Source organism: Ceratotherium simum, chromosome 24 (assembly GCF_057802395.1).
Source record: "Ceratotherium simum simum isolate JZ-2026a chromosome 24, ASM5780239v1, whole genome shotgun sequence".
NCBI lineage: Eukaryota > Metazoa > Chordata > Mammalia > Perissodactyla > Rhinocerotidae > Ceratotherium > Ceratotherium simum.
This window is the reverse complement of record NC_141923.1, coordinates 23280094-23298500: the sequence shown is the minus strand read 5'-3', so window position 1 is coordinate 23298500 and position 18407 is coordinate 23280094. Positions and strand designations below refer to the sequence as shown.

The 18407-nt window shown below is 34.9% G+C and overlaps 1 protein-coding gene across 11 annotated transcripts in view; it reads right to left on the bottom strand.

Moving 5' to 3' along the window:
• Nucleotides 1–18407, bottom strand: part of CEP128 (centrosomal protein 128) — a 405817-nt gene that overhangs the window by 303946 nt on the left and 83464 nt on the right. For all 11 annotated transcript variants that reach the window (XM_087448103.1, XM_087448098.1, XM_087448101.1 and 8 more), the window contains 2 exons: nucleotides 3449–3535; nucleotides 519–593 (listed from right to left, as the gene is read on the bottom strand). In XM_087448103.1, coding sequence (XP_087304229.1) covers nucleotides 519–593; nucleotides 3449–3535 — 162 coding nt within the window. The remainder of the gene's footprint in view (nucleotides 1–518; nucleotides 594–3448; nucleotides 3536–18407) is intronic.

The window sequence follows — 18407 nt, the reverse complement described above, 5'->3', positions numbered from 1 at the left end:
ACTCCCATTATGAGCTAATGGGCTGCAAAACGTTATGCTTTAAAATTAAGCCTTCTCTTTGGTTAAAAAGGGAGCAGGCAGCATTTTGAAAATGTGAATATAAGACAATGATGCATCCAGAGTAACTTGAACATGTAAAGGTCTGTTTTATGTATTTTACTTCCTCCTTCACTCTCCAATGCCTCCTTGAATAAAATTAAGCTCCTGGGAAAATTTTATCTTACACATCCAGTCTTACTTTTCCACTGGTTATGCTGAGAGAGATAAGTCCTAAGTTGGAGCAGCAATCAGCAAGATACACTCTCCCAGTGGGAACTTGGGCTGGGGTTTTGTACTAGCTTTCTCTGAATCTTCCTGAAAGGATTTCATCTTTTGCTTATGTGCATTAATATACATTCCTTAGGAAAAAGTTTTTCTAGACCTAGTTTTTTTTTCCTTTCACAAACACATTTAATAGAGAAGGAGACTCAATCCTTATTTAATTTAAAAGTAGATTATCATAGCTTGCATAGACTTACCTGATGCAAAAGTGTTTCTCTGCTGCCTTCAGACTGATTCAATAACTTTCGAGATAGCTCCAATTCCTGTTCAAGCTAGAGTTTCAACAAAGGATAAAGAAAAATGTCCAATGGGGCAGAAGATAACTAATCGATTATGGGCGCAGTTTAAGAGGAAAAATGTGGAAACATTTTCAGAAGATATTTATAGCTAACATGAAAGAATAAATATCTTGTTATAAACAAACATTAATACTTCCATTAAAGTAATGTTGATTGCATAACATAAAGTGAACCAGACCAGACCTCAGGAGGTCTCAGTTCTCCAGCCAGTTCCATCTCAACTGTGACCCTGTTTAAATCTCTTCTCTTGAGGCCTCCATTCCATCATCTCTAAAATAAGGATTTTATATTACGCAATCTCTAAGATTCCTTTCAGTTCTTAATCATTTTAATCTGAATTCTAAAGCAATTTTTTCTTTAAATTAGTACATAGAGTATCATATGAACTGAATTACAATAAAACTTCAGGGACTCAATGACTCAAAGTATATTTCATTCAATCGATGATTTCATATATTAATATGTTATAGTCCCAATATTCATAACACTCCTAAAATTTTTAAATATCTAAGTACAGAATAAGACATTTAAAATTTCCCTAATAATACTGCCATTAGATGTACATCCACGGAAAACATGCTAGTTAGGTGACTAAATACCCTACAAAATCTGACTGTGCCTAGCTTATTTCAAGTTGAAAAATATAATAGGACAGGAAATAGGTTTGTTAAAAATCCAGAACTTACATACGCTAAACACGTTTGCATTTTGTAACAATAAGGTTGTTTTATGAAATCACAAATTTATATTAAGATGTTAAGTGCTTAGATTTGTAATAGTTATTCTAAATTAGCATTTCACTTTGACAAACTATCTGTATATTAGTCCTCTAAAAATGTACATGTGGTAGGTATGGCTATCAAGGAGTAGCATGAGGGAGCATTATGGTGATGGAACAGTTCTCTATCTTGATTGTGGTGGTGGTAACATGAATCTACACATGAGATAAAATTGCACAGAACTATACACACACATGCACTCAACACACAAATGAGTGCACATTAAGCTGGTGAGATCAGCATAAACTCTGTGGATTGTAACGATGTCTTTTTTCTTGGTTTTGATATTAGATGGCAATTATGCAAAATGTTACCATTGAGGCAAATGGAGTGAAGGCCACATGGGACCGCTCTATAATTTTGTTTTGCAACACTTTATGAATCTATAATTATTTCAAAATACATTTTTTAACCCAGTTATACAATTTTTTAAAAACTATACGTGTGGCTCATAAAAAAAAGTCATCTTTTTAAAAACGTAAAGTATATATGGAATCACAGAATCCACACAAAATAGTATCAGACCTATTCTCTTCTTTCTATGGAGAAATAAAGATGGAAGAAATCATACACCAGTCAAAATGGTTTTGAAACCTACCAAGGCCCATATCGGTCACAATGCCTGGGTAATATCAGCAGTCTCAACTCCCAGCAGGCAAACTTGATGACCTGACATACCTTGCTCACCATAAAGGCAGCATGGATGCATCATTTAACTTTACATAGGTTGGTGAAAGAAAATAAAGGAGGTAATGGTAAATAGAAAAAGCAATATGGAGCAAAGAACATTACATCAGGGGCAAATTTTCACTTTATCATTCATTACCTTGGGCTCATCCTTAAAACTACTCATTTGCAAACTGAAGAGAGTTGTTTGGCCTTTGAATTAATTTCTAGCTGTAAAGTGCTAGGCTGTATAGGTTCACAGATGTGACTATATGTCAAAGGTCCTTAATATTTACTGGGAATAGAGGATTTTTCAGAACCAGGCTGCGAACTATGCCTATTTTATATAGTGAAAATGAATGTATCCAAAATACCTAGCCTTTAAACAACAGGTCTTTCCTAACCCTGCAGCAAAGTCAAGCTCTTTAAATGTTCTCCAGCAAGGAACGGTAAAGTTTAATACACATCTTGAAAAGGAGAGTGACCAGAAGACAAGGTAGCAAACGACCTGTATAGTAGTCCCCCTTATCCACAGGGGATACATTCCAAGACCCCCAGTGGATGCCTGAAACCACAGATAGTATTGAACCTTATATACTCTATGTTTTCTCCTAAACATACACACCTATGATAAAGTTTAATTTATAAATTAGGCACAGTAAGAGACTAACAATAATAACTAATAATAAAATAGAATAATTATAACAATATACTGTAATAAAAGTTACCGTAGATGTTAGTAACCTCAGCATATGATTTTTGTTCCTTCCTTATTCAGTTGAGAACTTTCACCTTTTCACTTAAAGCATGCACTTTATGGCTTCTCTTTGGCATATCTGAATTGCCAGCATCACGATTCTTGTGCTTTGGAACCATTACTAAGTAAAATAAGGGTTACTTGAACACAAGCACTGCGATGCTGCGATAGTCAATCTGATAACCGAGAGAGTCACTAAGTGACTAATGGGTGAGTAGCGTATAGAGCATGGATACACTGGACAAAGGGATGGTTCACATCCCGCACAGAGCGAGACAGCGAGAAATTTCATGACGCAACTCAGAACACAATGGCAATTTATGAGTTATGAATTGTTTATTTCTGGATATTTCCATTTATTATTTTCAGACTGTGGTTGACTGAGGGTAACTGAAACTCTAAAAAGTGAAACTGTGGGTAAGGGGGGACTACTGTACATGTTTCCAAGAGCAAGTAGTAGAGAGTGGCAGAACCCTTGAACCAAGCGACTCCACATCAAAACATAAAGGCTTTGCCGTGTTCCAACAAGTGATCTCAGGGACACTTTTCAAGGCACTCAATGAACATCACTGGCCCCAAACAGCCCCAAATAATCACTCTTTGAAAGATAACTTGCAAAATCTTACTTGACTCTTCTCAGTTTCAGTTTGTTTTAGCTTATTTTTCATGACTCCCTCATCCTCATCAGCTTTAGCTTCCTGTTTCTTTAATGCCTAGAATGAAAGAGGTGGGAAAATACGTATTATTCCAAAATATACGTAAAACTGAAAGACACTACTAAGATTTATTAAGAAAAGGCTAAGGAAGATGATTACGAGTTGTACAAAATATATAGAGGAATTACAACCTGCTCACTCACTGAAGTCCTAAGATCACTTCATTGGGGATCAAATATAAACAACTTACCAATCTTCCTAATCAATTTCCACTTAGTTTCACTTTTTCCCATCTTTGGGAATTTTGTTACACATTTAGAGTATAGACAGCTAACAGTTTTCTTGGAAACAAAAAAAGCTTACTGCCTGCTGAAATAACAGTATTTAAAAGTTATATTACCTCCTGAATTACTTAGACATAACACCAAAAACTAGCTCACTAGTTTTTCAAATTCTGAAAAAATGTGTCATCAAGATAGAAACATGCTTGTTGCATCATGATTGCATATATGACATTTTATTTGAAGAAAGCATTCTTTTCTACATCTTTCTCTCCTTAATAAAATGGAAAAAAGAACTTTAAGAAAATACAAATTTTAAAAGTTAATCACAAAAGAGTTTGTTTTAGTTTGTTTCTATGTTAAAATTTAAGGAAAAAATTTTATATTTGGAGCAACCTTTCATAACATCTAAAAGGCATTCCATTAAAAAAAATTTTTTTTGACAATTTTAGCATTTAGACTTAGCAAGGTGTATGTGTAAAGGTCATCTAAACTGAGAAAAGCCAAACTGCCAGAAGTCTTCTCCAACAAGATCTATGCTATGGTGCTCAATGGAAAAACGATTTTTAGGCAAACAGCAAAACATATTAAAAACTATTTTGATGCAAGTATAATCAATCGTATTCAATTTCATTAACATACATACCCAAGAAATATCTCCTAAGTGCACTTACTAGGTGCCAGGCACTGTGCTAGGGTCTACTAATGTACATATATATATAAAATAAACATGGCCCCCCATCCATGAGATTACACCTCCCTCTGCCATGGCTCCTACTCTCACTAATAAAAAGTAATTGAGTAAAAAAGCAGAGACATATCATCAACATGAAAAATAAATTTGATTTGAGTATAATAATAACACTTTTACAGTGTTTACTATATCCAGACATTCTTCTTCTTCTAACATGTATTAAATAAATACATTACCTATATTGAATACATACATTTAATCTTTATGATAATTCCATGAGTTATTATTAAACCCATTTTATTAGGAGGGAAATTGGGGTTCAAGGAGTTGAATAACTTGCCAAAGGTCATTCACTTAGTTCATGAAAGAGACAGAACATAGACTCAGGCTGTCTGCCTCTTAACCATTGAGTGGCACTACTTCTCCATGTTGAAATAATAATATCAACCTTACAGGGTGGCTATGAAGACTAAATAACTGATCTTTGTAAAGCACTAAAATGTACAATAAAAGACAACTATTAGGATTACTAAACTGTTAACTTTGATAAAGTATTAAGAAACAATCCTTTTCAGGTAGTTATCAAATTGTAGAGTAAATGGAATTTGTAATAATATTTAACTCTTTGTACATAATCTATTCAATTTTGGCTAGTGGGATGTGTTTAAAAATTTTTTCATCAACAAAATTATCCTAGAAACTTGAAAATTACTGCTGGCATCTTTATTCTTTCCATGCTTCCTTGGTCTACCCCCACCCAGAGCGTGCCTGCGTGCGTGTGTGTGGTTGCACGCGCGTGCGTGTGTAAGAGAGAGAAAAATATGAAGAAAAATGATATAAAGAAATTGTTGCTACATTTTTAATCAATTCATTTTATAAAATTTTGAACTATCTTATTCCTCAACATCATCATTGCAACCTAGCCCTACTTTTTTCTTATGAAATTGGTTACCTTTTCAATACTTTTTCATTGAACTAAAAACCAGCCTGGGCTTTTCCACAGAGGTGAGATTATGAGGAAGACTTCCTCAGGCAGTTGATAAATTTCATCAAACTACAGTCATGCGCCACATAACAATGTTTCAATCAGCAGCAGACTGCATATACAGTGGTGGTCCCATAAGATTACTACAACATAGCCTAGGTACGTAGTAGCCTATATCATAGGGGTCTGTGTAAGTAATGTAGGGGAGGAAGAAATTTTCCTCTACCTTTCTAGGTTCTTCTGGCTGGTCTAAGAAGTAAATTGACATGGGACAGATTAAGAAGAGAAAAACAAACAAAAGTTTAATAACATGCACACATGAGAGAAACCCAGGAAAACCAAAACGGCCAAAGCCCTCACCTTAAATACCATCCTCAGCTAAAGACAAAAGAAGATATTAGGGGTGGGGAAAGTTAAGGACCTCAGAGGGAAGGAAGGCAATTCACAGGTAGGTGAAAAGGAGCAAACAAACATTTGGAATACAAGTGTTTGTCTGGCCAAACAGAAAAAGAAGAAGACAGAGGGGAGCCCAACAAACAGGCTCCCTGTCTACCACCTAGTTCATGTTATGCTAAGGTGATAGCTTGCTTCCTGAGACAGGTTTTTTTAATCTGAATTCTTTTAGGCAGATAAGGGGGAGATAACAAGAAAAACTTTGAGTCTTTTGTTTCTTAAAAATAATCAGCCTAAAATAATCCTCATGTTAAAGAGACAAATTTTTTTCGTGTTCAGTACACTCTATGATGTCCACACAACAACAAAATCGCCTAACGATGTACTTTTCAGAAGATATCCCCATCGTTAAGCGACACATGACTATAGAAGTTAGTTTAATAAAGGAAGTGAAGAATAGCAAAGGAGAATTAGTAATACTAGTTTAGTTTAGTGCACCCGTTATTGTTGATAACCCATTAGTTTAGTTTAGTGCACCCATTATTATTGATAGGCTTTGATTCATAATCAAGTATTTGTCGCAGCCTCTAACGAAGACTCTTCCAAAATCACACCAAAATACATAACAAGAAACCTATCAAGATTAAAATAGCAATAATGCTAAAAACCAAAGACTAACAGGTAACCTAATGCTGAAATCTAGAATTAAACTCCACAAACATAAGGTAGGTGAAACTGAATGGAGGAAAATTGAATCAGGCTTCACTTCATTAATTAGAGACCTCCTAAAAAGAGGTAGGAAGACACTTTTGCTTACCCCTCAGTAATAGTCAGCCTACACTTCTGGACTCAAAGTCCTGAGCAGAAGCCACTCCAAATGAGTATGCAGTAAAGGCTCACCCAAGCCAGGTAAGGTCACTTGAGGCCATAAACTACTTCAAATAAGAAGGGCTTGTCCCAAAGGTAAGAACCATTCCCTTCCAAAGCTGAGTTCAAAATCTAACTCAGAAGACTCTGCAACCTTCAACCAGTAGTTGCTAAGATCCTTCGCATGTGATTTTGTGCATCTCTTCTTGTTCCAGATTGTTTCCACCTCTGTCCTCTGCTTACTGAGGTAAGAGACACAGAAGGAGTCACCTGCTAAGCTTTTAAAACTTGATTTAACCTCATGCTGCAACTTTAAGAGATTAATTTAAGAATTTAAACACCCGAAATTCTCCAGGGAAGAAATTTTTCCATTTTACTAACTGGAATTAATCCATTTCTGTCCCTTTCTCATGAGTTCCAACTTACATTTTAAAAATCCTATAAAATTTTACATCAAAAAAACAAGAAAGATATATTAACGTTTCCCAAGTGTTCACATAACTTATTTTGATTAAACACATTAAAATATATCTAATTCATTTATATGCTTATTTTTACTTACCTACTTAGACATTCAAAATAATCCTTGTTTTATCCAGAGGCTTATCTTTCCAAAGAGTAATACAAAAGCTTTGGTGTCACTATGGTGTAAGCTTCAGAAGGCCAGGGACCTCATCTGTCATGATCACATTTTATTTCTAACAGTATTTGGCACATTTTAGGTGGTAAACATATGTTGTTGAATGGATGAATAAATATCCTTTTATAATCTCTGAATAACAACTTCACTTTCCAATTGACCACCACCATTCATACATGTAAGTTTTCCATATTTCTCCCACCTTTCTTAATCACCATGTTTTCTCAACCATCAAGTTGTCTTTCTTTCTGGAAAAACAATTATGGTGTAGTGATGTTGGAAAATAAATATTTATTTTTGGGTTTAAGTCAAAGAGTTAATACCTTTTCCTGTTTTCACAAGTCATCATTTTAGTCTTTTCTTTACAAAAAAATCTGCTGAATGATTTTAAGCCTTAATTTTGAAATAATTTAGGCTTACAGAACAGTTGTAAAGACAGCTCAGAGTTCCCATATACCCTTTGCTTTGCTTTCACTAAAATTAACATCTTATATAACCAAGGTAGGTTTTTCAAAACTAAGACGTTAACATTGTTACAAAACCATTAAGCTACAAATGTTATTCAAGTATCAAATGCTATTTTTTTGTGTCCAGATCCAATCAAGCACATTGTGGGGCAGCTTGTTTCTTCAGTCTCCTCTGATCTATGAAAGTTTCTCAGTCTTTCCTTGTTTTCATGATCTCAACATTTTTGAAGAGATACTTCAAGCATCTTCAGATAAGGCATTTTGTAGACTGTCCCTCAGTTTGTGTTTTTCTCATGTCTTCTCATGATTAGACAGGGCTCATAAATTTGGAGGAGAATATCACAGAGGTAAGTGCCCTTCTCATTGCATCACATTGTAGGGTCACAACATCAACATGACTCACAACTGGTGATGTTAACCTTGATCGCTTGATTAAGGTAAGGTGTGTCTGCCAAATTTCCCTACCATAAAGTTAACATTCTTTCCTTTCCATACTCTATTTGTTAGAAGAGAGTCACTAAGTCCAGCCCATACTCAAAAGGGAGAAGAATTAAGCTCCACCTCCCAGAGAGAGGCTATCAGAGAATATATGAAAATATATTAAAAAACAGTAAGTAATTAACAAATATTTTGGTAGATACTTTGAGGCCATGCATGTATCCTTGAAGATGCACCCACCAGTTTTAGTTCAAAGTCAGACCAACTATAACACTATCAGTTCTTTTTCGGCGTATAAATATTCCCCCATCAAACCTTATAGCCTAATGCAACCCAGATTCCTAGTAAGTTAACTCACAGGCCACTGCCCAGTAAGCAGAATGCTGAACCTCTCTGCATTCACCCCAAGATAAGCTGCTTCCACCAAAAACAGCAATGAGTGATCCAGAATTTACATGAGACTATATGGGTGGATGGAGTACACTCATCAAATCCCCATCAAACCTTGGCTGTTTTCTTAATTCTCTTGGGCTACTTCACAACCAGAAATTCTCCTTCTTCTCTGTTCCCCTACATCTTGTCCAGCGTCATTGTGTGGTTTCTTTGCAGCTTCTGGACCTTCCCCACAGGTTTCTAAATCTCCCTCTGTGAGTTATACAGAGCAATTTGTCTCTATTCCAGTTCTCAATTTTGAACACCTACTCATAACCACACCCAACACCCCCACTTCCCCTGCCTCATAAAGAAAGGACCTATCAGTTACCAGGATCCACCTCCCTTAAAAGGCAGTGTGGGAAAAATAAAATTTTCATTCTCACACTAATAGATATTTAATCTTCATTTCTTATAATTAGCATAAATATTAATAATTTTACTTGGTGTTAAAGGAATAAGAATCAATAAGCTGAACTTTAATTAATCAAATTGCATTGTCTAGTACATAGAATTATACCCCATAAAAACATAATTCTTCTGAAAGTCAATTATTTTTTAAAAATTCAAATTTCCATATATGAGCTAGTTGAATAAAAGAACCTCTAATGCTCCTGGATATTTAGGAATTTGCAATAAAATTTCCTTTCCACCTCACTTTCTGCCTTCAACATCTGCCCAGTTATTAATAACATCACTTTTCCAAAATAATATACTTTTCTGTTGTAGCTCTACCTTGTGCCTAAAACATTATTTAATACCTCCCCTCCTTTTTAATTCTTTTTATTCTAGGGATATGTAAGTCTTAGAAAACTTAGTCAATAAGAACTTAAATTCTGTTGTTTTCAGTAGAGGAGCAAAAGTGAGGTATTGAGGAGCAACTCAAAGGAAATTACTACATTTCTACCATATCATCTAGAAATGTCATTAAGTTAGAACATTGTTTCTGCTTCCCATACACCATGCGTCAGTAAACAAGAACACACACACGTGTAATAGTCTAGGCCAGAATACTGAACCCATTTTCTACCTTACCTAGGTTAAAATGAAAGACAAAGAAAGGAAATCTAACTCTTAAGCTCTAGTAAAAACACATTAATGCGCTTTAAAACTTCTGAAAACACAGATAATACTCAACAAGAAACATGTTAAAAACTAACTGAATCAAAATTATAAGCCATTTCTTTAAACACTAATAATAAACTTTTACTCATTTATTACCTTTTGTAAGTGTGGAAGGCGGCACTGGATTTCTTTTCCATTTGACTTAGATCAAGCAACTTAGAATGATATTAAAACTGACCCAGTAAAAGCAGTTATAAAAAGAGAAAAAAAATCACATGCCAATGAATTTTTACTACTATGTTATTTTGCCCTTTAAAGCTTGTTTTTTTCTTAAAAGCAGTTTAGCTATAAAGCGATTACGTGCCCTGCTCCAGGACTCAGATTGTCTCTCACACATTTAAGTTCATGGCAACAACACCGAGCCTTAATAGAAGGTCCCTGGAGCACATTTAAATCTTTAATAACAACAGTTTTTCTTCTTTTCTTAAGCGTGCCTATTTCCATTAAAAAGACTAACATATTGAGTATTGTACTACTGCAGTTCTTTAAAGGTAGATGATTCTGAATTCTCATAGTTATATATAAAATTTAAAAAAAATGCAGCCTTTCCTTTCAGAAAGTAGACAAAAGGAGAAAAGGAAAATGTTTGTAGACATCCCATCTGACCATAAAAACTCCCACAACTTTGACAATAGGCATGTTTACCAAGAGGCTCTAAAAAACGACACACTCAAAAATGTAGAACAAATAGGGAATTAAAGGCCCTTTGTCTATTTTAAATGGACCAGCAAGCTTGGGTAAGAATGATGGAGTTGGAGTGAAATAAAGGTCACATGTTAACTCCCACACAGGCCACCGAAATCTCAAAAAAAAATTACAAACATAAGCTATCCTGTCTCATCCCCCTCACTCAGCAGTGCTGGAATTGCATGCCTTTGGTCATAAGGGCAAGAACATGTAGATGATTCACTGGTAAACCAACAAGACTACAGAAAAACAAGCCTGTGCTCATATCAAACAATAGGTCAGTAACATACTTAAAGGTACAAACTTGCAAGCCAGATTGTTTTTTCAGGTAATAATAAAGAATGGAGAAGTCATGTCACTGAGAATTAGAAAAACAGATGCTCTTACTGTATATTTTTTTAAGGACTTTTTTTTTTTAGCAGTTTTAAGTTCACAGCAAAATTGAGAGGAAAATAAAGAGAGTTCCCATATACACACTGCCTCCATACACGCATAACTTCCTCCATTATCAACATCCTTCAACCGAGTAGTACATTTGCTACAACTGATGAACCTACCTTGACACATCAAAATGACCCAAAATTCATACTTTATATCAGGGTTCACTCTTGGTGTTGTACATTCTATGGGTTTGGACAAATAACGTAATGACATGTATCCATCATTATAGTACCATACAGAGTATTTTCACTGCCCTAAAAATCCTCTGTGCTCCACCTATTCATCTTTCCCCTCCTTACCCCAGCTCCTGGCAATCACCGATCTTTTTACTGTCTCCATAGTTTTTCTTTTCCAGAATGTCATATCATCGGAATCATATAGTACATAATCTCTTCAAACTGGCTTCTTTCACTTAGTAATATGCCCTTAAGGTTTGTCTATGTTTTTCACGTATTCATAGCTCATTTGACTATATTTTTATAATTAAATTCTTCATGAAGGTACAAAATAAAAGTCAGCAAACAAATATCTTAATATTTCACAATATAATGATATTCTGATCCAAATTAGACCACATGAGCTATAAATTAAAGTTACAAGTTCCTTATGTTTATGTATATTAAAATTTTTAAATAGCTTTAAGGACATTTGTTATATTTCAAATCAAGAAAAATCATTATTAAGTATTCAGTATGTATAAAACACTATAATGAGAACCTTATTTCATTGGAATTTTTTTAAAAGATGGAAATCTGGTGTCTGTTTCCAAAATTCTCTTTTGGAATCCTAAATGACAGCTCTAAAACCATCAAACATCAATGGAGTAATACATATTTTAAAAAGGAATATATATGCATAATACAGCAGGATTTTATTGCTCAGAACTAGTATGACTCATTTAAATTAACATAGATTTTATTTGTCAAGTTCTGTGAATTTCTAAATTTTGTTTTTTCCTAAATAACTTAGAGATTCCTCCCACATGAGAACTAGCTAAAGTCATGGAAAATTTTAGCCTTTAAGTTCATCCAGTTGGGAATTATCTGTGCCAACAAAAACCAAAACAAAACAAAAAAAAATAAGTTTCTTTTCAAGGCAGAAAACAATGCATTCATATTCTAAATCCCTGAACCAATATCTAATTCAAAAAGAGCTAAATGCATTTTACTTAAATTGTTCAAAGAAATTTATTTTTCACCCATAAGCAAGGAATAAAAATTCTATACCAAATCTACGATTGAAAAAATTTTTTTAATAAGTAAAAGTAGAACTGTGTGATAGAAGTCCAAAGAGAATCCAATAGTGATCACTACTGTTAAGACACCATACAGATTTTAAGAATATCAAGGTAAGGGAGAAATTCTAAAAACTTGCTGCCAATTGAACTCTGTGTATTTTCCAGATGAAGTGGTAAGCACATACTGAGTGGAGTCACAAGATGCAACCATTCCTATTTTTCAAAGAGTAGAGTAATATCAAGTATCATGTAGTTAAGTAAGACTTATCGGTAGTGAAGTACGCTGGTATTATTTCTGATGGTAATTGTAATCCTTAATAATGTTCTTTAGGGCCGGCCCCGTGGCTTAGCAGTTAACTGCGCGCGCTCCGCTGCTGGCGGCCCGGGTTCGGATCCCAGGTGCGCACTGACGCATCGCTTCTCCGGCCATGCTAAGGCCGCATCCCACATACAGCAACTAGAAGAATGTGCAGCTATGACATACAACTATCTACTGGGGCTTTGGGGGAAAAAAAATAAATAAATAAAATCTTTAAAAAATAATAATAATAATGTTCTTTAAAGATATCTGAGGTTTTAAAACATAAAACTCAAATCTTCTCTTTGAGAATGGCCTAGATGTCTTTTTTTTCTTGTCTTCTTATAATAAGGTGTTTATTTCAGGAATCCAAAGTGCTCTTATAGGAATTAATGTGGTGGGATAGATGGGCACTTATTACTGACCTATTTTCCTCAGTGAGTAAGCAAACTTACTGGATCCACCATGTCCATGTTTATGGAGTCTGTGACTCGTTACGGCACCCAGTGCCAATGAAGCCAACCAGGTCATGGGTTCAATCACCATGAGAGCCAACTTCTTTTGCTCTGTACCATGGCCACAGTCTTTACCCTAAACCTTAGCCAAAGGCCACACAGAAGACTAACTAGGCCAGAGACCATGGATGAATTAGCAAAAACCCACTACCAAGACTATAAAAATAACTCAAAAGTAAAACCCCTATTGACTACTGTCAGGATTTCATTCTTCAAATGTTATTAAATTTGCCAATCTGCAAAACAAAACCTTAATTACTGCCTACAAAGTTGGTACGCTGAAAAGACATACAAGTCTTTTGACTTCTTTAATTCAAAAGCAACAATGGTAATGAGTATTATTCCCTAAAATGCCATTGCTTTTACTGGAATGAATTTTATTTTTATGCAATCTTTTACTTAACAAAAATCTTGCAAGTAAAGTTAAATGTGAGCCCAACAAGTGCACTTTCCAGGATTTCCTTCAAAATCAAAAAGCAAATGCCCTTAGTGGAGGGTCTGTTTTTATCCAAGTAGTTTCCTCTCAAAAAAGAGACTCATAGTTTTATTAGAAATCCCAGAGCAATATGATACTTCATTTGGCTTTCTAAATGCAGGACCACTGAGTTAGAATTGTTGACAAACAGAAGATCATAGATAATTATGGAAATTTTATTTAGAATTTCTCAAGTTTTATATGTATTTGAGAAGAATGCCCTGTAAATATACAACATCTTTCACTGTTCAGAGTTAGAGGATGTTTTTTTATGCCTTTGGATTTTGGAGGGTTTTTTCGTTTTGTTTTTTTTTTAACTATTTTCTAATAAAAATAAAACAGTACCAAGTCAATGAATAAGTCTATCTGCAGCAGAGTGGTCTTTGTTTGTACAATATTACTATGCACTCAGTAGTTGCCCAATAAATATTAATTGATAATGATGGAAAAGGGTTTTATAAACAGATGGTCTAGGATAAATTCACTGAAAATGTAGATAGAAACATTCCACTCTTCAAGAAAAGCATAAAGTAGAAATTAAACAAGTCCCATACTCAGAAAATCCCAGTCCATTGTCAGACAGCTGTTCAGTCAACAAGAACACAGACATTTTTCATCATCATCATAGCAGTAACAGCATTAAATGTCTATTTGCATATGGCACTACCCAAAGAGACTCATACAGATTCATGCTAGCCTTATTTGTTATAATTTACAATAACAATATTGGCAAGAATAAATAAGTACATATAGCAAAATAAATGTGATTAAACAATACTTTGAGATCTAGTCAAATGTGGTATACACATAAAATATGTGTCAGACTTAAATGTAACTCATAGGAGCAATAACAGGACTTATTTGTAACGTAAACTTCAACTATTTCCAAACAGAATTTGAGGTGCTTTACAAGAATACCTACACATATGCTTAAAGAATAGATGAAATAACCATATGATCCAGCTATTCCACTTCTGGGTACTTATCCAAAGAGTACTAAAACACTAATTCAAAAAGATATATGCAGCATTATTTCACTGCAGTGTTATTCACAATAGCCAAGATATGGAATCCAAAGAGTACTAAAACACTAATTCAAAAAGATATATGCAGCATTATTTCACTGCAGTGTTATTCACAATAGCCAAGATATGGAAACAACCTAAGTGTCCATCGATAGAGGAATGGATAAAAAAGATGTGGTATATATGCAGACAATGGAATACTACTCAACCATAAAGAAAAATGAAATCTTGCCATTTGCAACAACATGGATGGACCTTGAGGGTATTATGCTAAGTGAAATAAGTCAGGCAGAGAAAGACAAACACCGTATGATTTCACTCATATGTGGAGTCTAAAAAAACAAAACAAATGAATAAACAAAACAAAATTAAAACAAACTCATAGATACAGAGAACAGATTGGTGGTTACCAGAGGGGAAGACGGTTGGAGGGTGGGCAAAATAGGTGAAAGAGGTCATCTGTATGGTGATGGATGCTAACTAGACTTTCAGTGGTGATCACTTTGTAGTATATACACGTGTTGAATTATAACATTGTACACTTGAAACTTATATAATGTTACATACCAAATTTACCTCGATAGAAAATAAATGGACAGAACCTAACATTATTATATACCACCTGTAGGTCAAAAAGTGCATACGTATATGTTCAAGACAAACATCAGTTTGGCAGTATTAAATTCACTCTTCACTGAGGGGAAAAAAAGGAATAGGTGAAATAAAGAAAGGAGTCAGAGGCCATAACGGCTATAAGAGAAAGAATAAGTAACGACTCTTGAGGAACCTAGAGAAGAAACAATCAGAAAAAAAAAAAGAGGGACAAAAAAAATTGTTATGTGGACTAATTTCAATGAGGGTAGGAATAAGGAACCTACAAACAAATTGATCAACCCAGGAAGACATCCTGAAAACCACACATTATTCTAAAACACTTGAATAGTAAGAAAATGTAAGTTTATACACATGGGAGAATTTTGGAGAAAGACAGTTGAAACAGGGAGTTGAAAAGGGGTAGAAAGTACATAACAAGCACTTGATAATTAATAACCTTAGGTAATATTTTCTTAATAAAGTAAAAGGCCTAAGGAGACATGCCGTGTTAATTACATAGAAATGAGATTATAAGAATTTCAGAACTTACATTTTCATATCATCTCATAAAACTGCACCCTTCAAAGGAATACAAAGGCCTAAACTAGCACACTAACAGTTGACATGTTACTTCTTCTATAATGTAGAATACACTTCCAAACTTTCAACTTTTGTTTTATCAATATTAAATAGTAGGCCCCTGAAATGTATTATCAAAATGGAATATTCTTTGATCCAGCCAGCTATTACTCTCAATAGCTCACAATACAAGAAAGGTAATACAGCTTGTAGAGACTGTCTGTAATATGCACAAACCATAAAGGAAGTTTGCTCTGTCAATGGAAATTCAAGTATTGAGTGAGCACAAGGTCGAAAGACACAACCTCCAAGATCTCTTCTAACTTCTCTTCTATAAGAAGTTTTGGGAAAAAAATATTTTCCACGGAAATATTTATATATTATGATACTTAGTGTCACCTGAAATGATCAAAGCCTAATAAAATAGACTATAGGCTAAATAAAGGGAGAGGGAGAGGGAGGCAAGGAGAGAAATCAAGAAAAAGACCAAGGAAGAAGACTAAAGAACACGATATGTCTAGGACCTGCACATTTCAAGCTGTGCCAAATAGTGTTCAGCCAGCTTTGAAAGACACATCCCATAACAGCCAATCATTCTTTTCCATCTATTTCCTTTTTATCAGCATGTTGACATTAATGATTCTTTCACAACCTTACAGAAAACAGTGTTTATTTTATCCTTGCAAAAAAAAATAATAATATTAAGTAATCCACAGGTAACAAACGTAAAAGAGAGAAGAAAATAATTAGCATGGCATAAAATGATAAGACAAAGAACAATGCTGTAAATCAGAACTATAGTGAGTCAGAATTTAAATACGTATTTCAGCCATAGATTGGTAAAGTGCTTATCATGTAGCAATGGGGTAGAATCATATTCATAAAAGAATTGCCTAAAACGATTTAAAAACACAGTCTCACAAAAAATGCTACCTCTTCCACCTAAATTTTCTCAAAGGGCCAAGAAGAGGTAACTGTTTCCCCTCTGGGCTACTGTGGAGCCCATGCAAAGCTGCAGTAAATACTGTTATTGAATTACAGTGATTGTTAACATTTCTATTTCCTCAAGTAAACCGGGAGCCTCGTAAGGGTAAGACTGCATTTTAAGTATCTTTAAATCCTCAGTCCCCAGCACAGTACCTGGCACACAGAAAGTACATGACAGTATTGGCTGAATTAATATTTTACTACATATAGTTCTGACTACATAGTATGCAACATTCATTCATTCATTCCTTCAAGAAACACTTACTGGGTCTCTATGCTATGCCAAGCACTGCTCCAGTTGCTAGAGACACAGCAATGTGCAAAACAGACTAAGTGCCTGCCTTCATGAAGCCTGCTCAGGGGGACAGACCGATGAGAGCTAAGGAAAAGTGTTACGAAGAAAAAATACAGCAGTGTAAGGGGCTCAGGATGAAGGGGTATTTTATCTAGGGTGGTTAATAAGCCTTTCTGAAGTAGAGCTCTGAATGACATGAGGGCATAAGCAATGCAACTATTTTCAGCGTTGAAAATTCCTGGCTCTGCGAATGAAAAGTACAAATGTCCAGAAGCAGGAGGCATGTCCATGCAAAGCAAGAAGGCCAGGGTAGTTGGCCTACAGTGGGCAAGAAGAAGAAGGATAGGAAATGAGGGAGGGGGCCATGCAGGGACCACATCAGAGGGCCTTGAAGGCTGAGGACTTTAGATTTCACTTTGAATGTGATAAAGAAACCATTGAAGGGTTTTGAAGAAAGATGTGGCATTACCTGATTCTGCGGGGAAAGGACTGTAAGAAGGTAAGAATGGAAGCAAGGAGGCTACTGCACCAGCCCAGACAGGAGACAAGAGTGACAAGATGGTGAACGAGGTAGTAGTGTAGAGGGGATAGTTGTTATCAATTCAGAAAATATTTTTAAAATAGAGCTGACAGAATTTAATGATGGACTGCATGTGAGGAATGGAAGAATAGAGAAGGCAAGGACACGAAGGAAAAAAAAAATTTTTTAATATAAAATTAAAATTATTTTATCAAGATGAGTATCTATCTTTTTAAGAAGAAATAAATCAAACGAGCTACTTCTTAGGATGAACCAGATAAAAAGATAAGATTTAGCACCTTCTGTACAAGTTCATAGGTCAGGAGGGGAAAGAACAGGAAACGGAGCTCCAGAGACCCGAGTCTGCCCAGGCTTTGTGGCTTTGAATCACAGCATCACTCTAACTTGATTTCCATCCAGGACTCAGACTGGCTAGCCGTGCTTCAGGATCTCAGTCTCAGATAATAAATGTGAAACTGTGTAACTTTTTCTCACTGCCATATAAGGCCCATCAAATGACTACATAATAAGGTTATAGCTATAAATACTGTTCTAACTTGACCATAATATGACAAAGATATGCTAGAAAAACCTAAGTAGTTTCTCATTTCTACAACAATAAATAATACCACAGTTTCAGTATTTAATAAAAAAAAAAAAAAAGGATCCAGAGTACTGAAAGGAAATGTAAATGAACTAGAAATACAAGTCAGACTAGAGCCGTAAAAAATGCTTTTCTATCAAGTAAAGAAAAACAAACAAACAAGATTAACCAAAGGAAGAACAAACGGCATTAGAACACCAGCAGAAAATGATTATAACCGGGGTCGGTGTACAACAGGGTACAAAAGCAGTGATTATTAAGAAAAAATGATAATTACGAGAAAGGTTTGAATCTATATAAGATAAAAATTTAGAGAAAGTATCTTTGGGACACTTCTGTATAGCATAAAA